Source organism: Bison bison, unplaced genomic scaffold (genome assembly GCF_000754665.1).
Source record: "Bison bison bison isolate TAMUID 2011002044 unplaced genomic scaffold, Bison_UMD1.0 scf7180017864270, whole genome shotgun sequence".
NCBI classification, from domain to species: domain Eukaryota; kingdom Metazoa; phylum Chordata; class Mammalia; order Artiodactyla; family Bovidae; genus Bison; species Bison bison.
The window spans coordinates 7,704,158-7,709,514 of NW_011494842.1; the positions used below are offsets into that span (position 1 = coordinate 7,704,158).

The window sequence follows — 5,357 nt, forward strand, 5'->3', positions numbered from 1 at the left end:
CGTAGTGTTTTACATGTGCTTTCCCATCTGTCTCAAAATACCAAAACAATGTGAAACTCAACGATTAGGATTTAACAAAATGAGTATTTTTTTACACTGCATCAAGGACATTCTTAAGTGAAACCTGCTTTCCTTTGTCTTTCTTATTTAAGCAGTAAGTGAGGACAGGAAGAACACACTGCTACTGGTATGATCTGATGTCACTGCCTAGATCTGCGCTAAGGCTCCAGCAGTTTTTCACCACTGCAGCTTAGTACCATCAGTGCAAATGTCAACACAGTAAAAAATAGTAAGTAACATCTTAGTATTATAATGAAAACAATTTTGACACTATGGACCCCCAAGAGAATCTCAGGGACACCACAGGGATCCATGGACCACACTTTGATAACTACTGCTCCAAAATATTTTCACTTTTGGCAAGGATAAGATCCACTAGCTTCCACATAATATAAATAGCAATAAATCTAAGCAAAACACAACTCAAACAAACAAACAAACAAACAACCCTCTTACCTTTGCCAAGACTAAAGACAAATGGTTCATTTCTATCATGACTGGAATCAAACTTCTTTCCAGTTGACAATTTCCCTTTGTAATGGACATAAACTTTGTCTCCAATCATTGGTGTTTCCTCACTATTTCCCACTCTCTTGACAATCTAGGAAAGACAAATGTCAAGAAAAAAGGAGGTTAAACATTTTTCTCTTAATCGGAGAATAAAAATGTCACTCAGTCCATGCCACATCACTCAGGCAGATTTGTAAACAACTGTCTGTCCTTTCTAAAGGCCTACCTCCCAGTTCTTGCAATAACCTTCACTGTTAGAAAACTGTCCTATACCACTAAATATTTAATACTACTGTTAACCACACTATTCTCTCAAAATAATAAACCAATAGAGCTTGTTTTATTGCTTTAATGCCCCATGTTTTGACACTAAAATCTCTGAAAACACAGAGCTAGTTCATGTACAAACTGAATTAGACCAAAAACATTAGTGGACTTTTAAAAACATTCAAAAGTAAGTCTGAAGCAAAGTTTCAAAGGTAAGATTTTTACTTCTCTCCTTTGCTAAAAACATTAGCTTCTGACTAGATTCCATTAGTTTGGTTTTATTTCAAAAAGCCCAATTTTCTGATATAACAGGTTATACTTCTTACTATCTGAAGAATATGCAATGTGTAAAAAAAAAAAGTTTGATATGATACTGAATAACTTGTGTTCTAGTAAAGGAAATGTCAGAAAGTTCCAAGTTGAAAAATATTTAACTATCATAAAATCCAGTATATTTATTTTGTTCTTGGCAGAGCAAGACACTAATAGAGTTGGTCAAGTTCTGGGAAAAGAAAATCAAATCCAGGCATGTGGTGTATAATTTATTCTGTCAATCACTTATGCCAAATTAATCATTTTTGCTAGATAACAGAGGATGGTAACTAAACATCTTTTGTGGGGAAGGGTCTGAATTTTTATCGAAAGAATGATCTGTTCCTGAATTCTTTCTTGAGATATAACCTCCTTGCTCCACCCTCATATCCTCACATAAACACTGTGAACTAAGATTCTACAACTTTCTTGGTTCAAAAGCCCAGACATTCTAAATGGAAAAAAAAAAATTGCAACTTCATAAAAAGCTGAACTTAATTCAGTAAAGCTGCAGGATTACAAATTCAATATACAGAAATATGTTGTGTTTCTACACACAACAAAATATCTGAAAAGGAAATACTGTAGAGAAAATAATCCCAGAAATGCAAATGAATCAGAATGGCAATTATCAAAAAGACAGAAATAACAAGTATTGGTAAGGATGTGGAGAAAAGGGAACCTTGTGCGTTGTTGGTGGGAATATACACTGGTACTGCTGTCATGAAAAGCAATATGGAGGTTCCTCAAAATACTAAAAGTAAAACTACCACGTGATCCAACAATTCCACTTGTGGGTATTTATCCAAAAGAAATGAAAATATGAACTGAAAAAAGATAGATGCAACCCCATGTTCACTGCATGTTCATTACATTAGCCAAGATATGAAAACGGCCTATGTTCACTGATAAATGAATGCATAAAGAAAAAAATATATATACATATATATGGTGACTTCCCTGGTGGTCCAGTGGCTAAGACTACATGCTCCCAAAGCAGGGAAAAGGGGTTCAATCCCTGGTCAGAGGACAAGATCTCGCATGCCACAACTAAGTCTCAGCACAGCCAAATAAATAAATATTAAATATATATATATATATATGTTTGTATACACACACAATGGATTATTATTCTGTCATAAAAAATAATTAAATCTTGCCGTTTGTAATATGGATGGACCTTGAGGACATTATGCTAAGTGAGATAGGTCAGACACAGAAAAACAAATACCGTATGACCTCACTTACATATGGAATCCAAAAAGAAAAAAAAAACAACAACCAAATTTACAGATATACAGAGCAGAAACAGACTGGTGGTTGCCAGAGGTCAGAGTTTGAGGGGAGGGTGGGAGAAATGGGTAAAGGGAGTCGAAAGATACAAAATAAGTAAGCCATGTATGTAACGTACAGCAGGGTGTGACAGTTAATAATATTGTAATGCCTACTTGAAAGCTGCTAAGAAAACAGATCTAAAAAGTTCTCATCACAAAAAAATTTTTTAAACTATGTGTGGTGACAAATATTAACTAGAGTTACTGTGGTGACCATTTCATAATATATACCAATGTCAAATCATCATGTTGCACACCTGAAACTAATAAACTGTTAAATTCTACCTCAATAAAACTCTCATTCAAATAGCATCAAAAACTATCAAACAGTTAGGAATAAAGTTAATCAAGAAGGTAGAAGATTTGTACACTGAAAACTGCATGATTCTAATGGAAGGAACTGAAGAAGACACACATAAATGGAAAAGGCAGCCTATGTTCATGAATGAGGAGAATTAAAAACGCTAAAATGTCCATACCACTGAAAGACAACTACAGACTCAATGCAAGCCATATCAACTTTCCCATGGTATTTTTCACAGAAATAGAAGAACAGGCCCATGAAAGACCCAAAATAGCCAAAGCAATCCCAAGAAAAAAGCTGGAGGCATCATATTTCCTGATTTCAAACTATATTACAAAGCTACAGTAATAAAAACAGACACATGGACCAATGGAACAGAATCAAGAACCCAAAAATAAACCTCAGCATACACAGTTAACTCCTATTTGACAAGGGAGCCAAGAATACTCAATGAGAAACAGATAATCTCTTCAATAAAAAGTGCCAAGGAAAACTGGATAACCCCATGAAGAATAAAACTGGACCCCTATCTTACACCACTCACAAAACCTAACTCAAAATCAACAACAGACTTAAAACATAAGATTTGAAACTATATAAAACATGTGAAGGAAAACAAGGGGAAAACCTCCTTGACATTAATCCTGGCAGCAATTTTTTTGGATATGACACCAAAAGCACAAGCAACAAAAATAAATGGGTAGAATATCAAACTAAAAAGGTTCTGCACAGCAAAAGAAACAATCACCAAAATGAAAAGGCAACCTATGGGGTGGTAGAAAATATCCACAAACCATATATTTGATATCCAAAATATATACGGAACTCATGGTTATTACAAAAAAAAAATCAACAAATAACAACTGTTAATAAGAATTTGGAGAAAAGGAAACCCTTGTGCACTACTGATAGGGATGTAAACCGGGACAGCCACTACGGAGAATGGTATGAACTTTCTTCAAAAAATTAAAACTGGAACTACCATATGATCCAACAATTCCACTTCTGGGTATAAATCCAAAGGAAATGAAATTATTATCTCAAAGAAATACTGAATAGGGATGTGGTATATATATGTACTGTGTAGTGTTAGTCGCTCAGTTGTGTCTGACCCCACAGACTGTAGCCCTCCAGGCTCCTCTGTCCATGGGTTTCCCAGGCCAAAATTCTGAGGCAGGTTAGCTGGTTAGCTTCTCCAGGGGATCTTCCCAACACAGGGATCAAACCTGGATCTCCTGCATTGCAGGCAGATGCTTTACCTTCTGAGCCACCAGGGAAACCCATAGATATGTATAACAGAATATTGTTCACTCACAAGAAAGAAGGAAACCATACCATTTGTGACAACATGGATGTACTTTAAGGACATTATGCTAAGTGAAGTAAGTCAGAGAAACACATAAATGGTGTGATACCACATGTATGTGAAATCTAAAAAAGCTAAATTCACAGAAACAAAGAGCAGAATGATGGTTGCCAGAGGAAAAGGTTGCCATGAGGAGATGGTGGTCAAAGGGTACAAACTTCCAAGTAATAACATGAATTAAATTCTCAAGATCTAATGTACAGAATGGTGACTGTAATTAACAACAGTGTATTATATACTTGAGAACTGCTAAGAGAATAGATCTTAAATGTTCTCACCACAAAAAAGAAATGATAATTATCTGAGGTGATGAAGGGGTGAACTAAACCTTTTGTGGTAGTCATTTCGAAACATTTAAATGTATCAAATCATCACATTATACACCTTAAACTTACATAATGTTATATTTCATCTCAATACAGCTGGGAAAAAATAGTTATAATTTAAAAACTAAAAAGCTAATTTAAAAAAAAAAAAAAACAGGAGAACCATTACTGCCCTTCTAGGGCTCAAGAGGAAAAAATGTTTCCAAAGATGTTAATCTAAGAGAAACCTCACAATATTCTGAAAGAGCTCATGTTCATGAACTGCATGTGGTACTGGGGAGCCTCGGCTGCCCCTGGAGGGCATCTGCATTTCTAGGACTATAACCAAGTAACTGGGCTGATGGAGTGAAGGGCACCCAGGGAGTCAACGCTGTTCACATGCACAGTAATACTGTGGTATTACTTCAGGTTTCCCCAACAAGCTGAGTTTAGTGCCTAAATCTGGAGTTGTCTTAAGAAAACCTAATCTCAATTCAGTTTAAAAATGTAAGCTCCATAAAGAAATTTTATATTACTGGGCTAGTTTCTGACTGACTTCCAAGATCTGCATTGGTCTTAAAAAAAATATATATATATATATATATATATGAGTTAATAAGAGACAATTACAAACATGGCACTGTATTAAATGCTTTATATAATCTTAATTCTATGAGATAGGCAGTATTATTATTCAAATTTTACAAATGAGGAAACTTCTCACAGATATGTTACTAAATTGCCCTAGGTCATGGCAGTTAATAGACCTATTTAATCTTCTTGGGAAAAGCAAGAGAGTTCCAGAAAAACATCTATTTCTGCTTTATTGCCTATGCTAAAGCCTTTGACTGTGTGGATCACAATAAACTGTGGAAAATTCTGAAAGAGATGGGAATACC

The 5,357-nt window shown here is 35.1% G+C and overlaps 1 protein-coding gene across 3 annotated transcripts in view; it reads right to left on the reverse strand.

Moving 5' to 3' along the window:
• FKBP5 (FK506 binding protein 5) overlaps positions 1-5,357 on the reverse strand; it is a 119,342-nt gene that overhangs the window by 54,860 nt on the left and 59,125 nt on the right. For all 3 annotated transcript variants that reach the window (XM_010848642.1, XM_010848641.1, XM_010848643.1), the window contains exon 4: positions 517-661. In XM_010848642.1, coding sequence (XP_010846944.1) covers positions 517-661 — 145 coding nt within the window. The remainder of the gene's footprint in view (positions 1-516; positions 662-5,357) is intronic.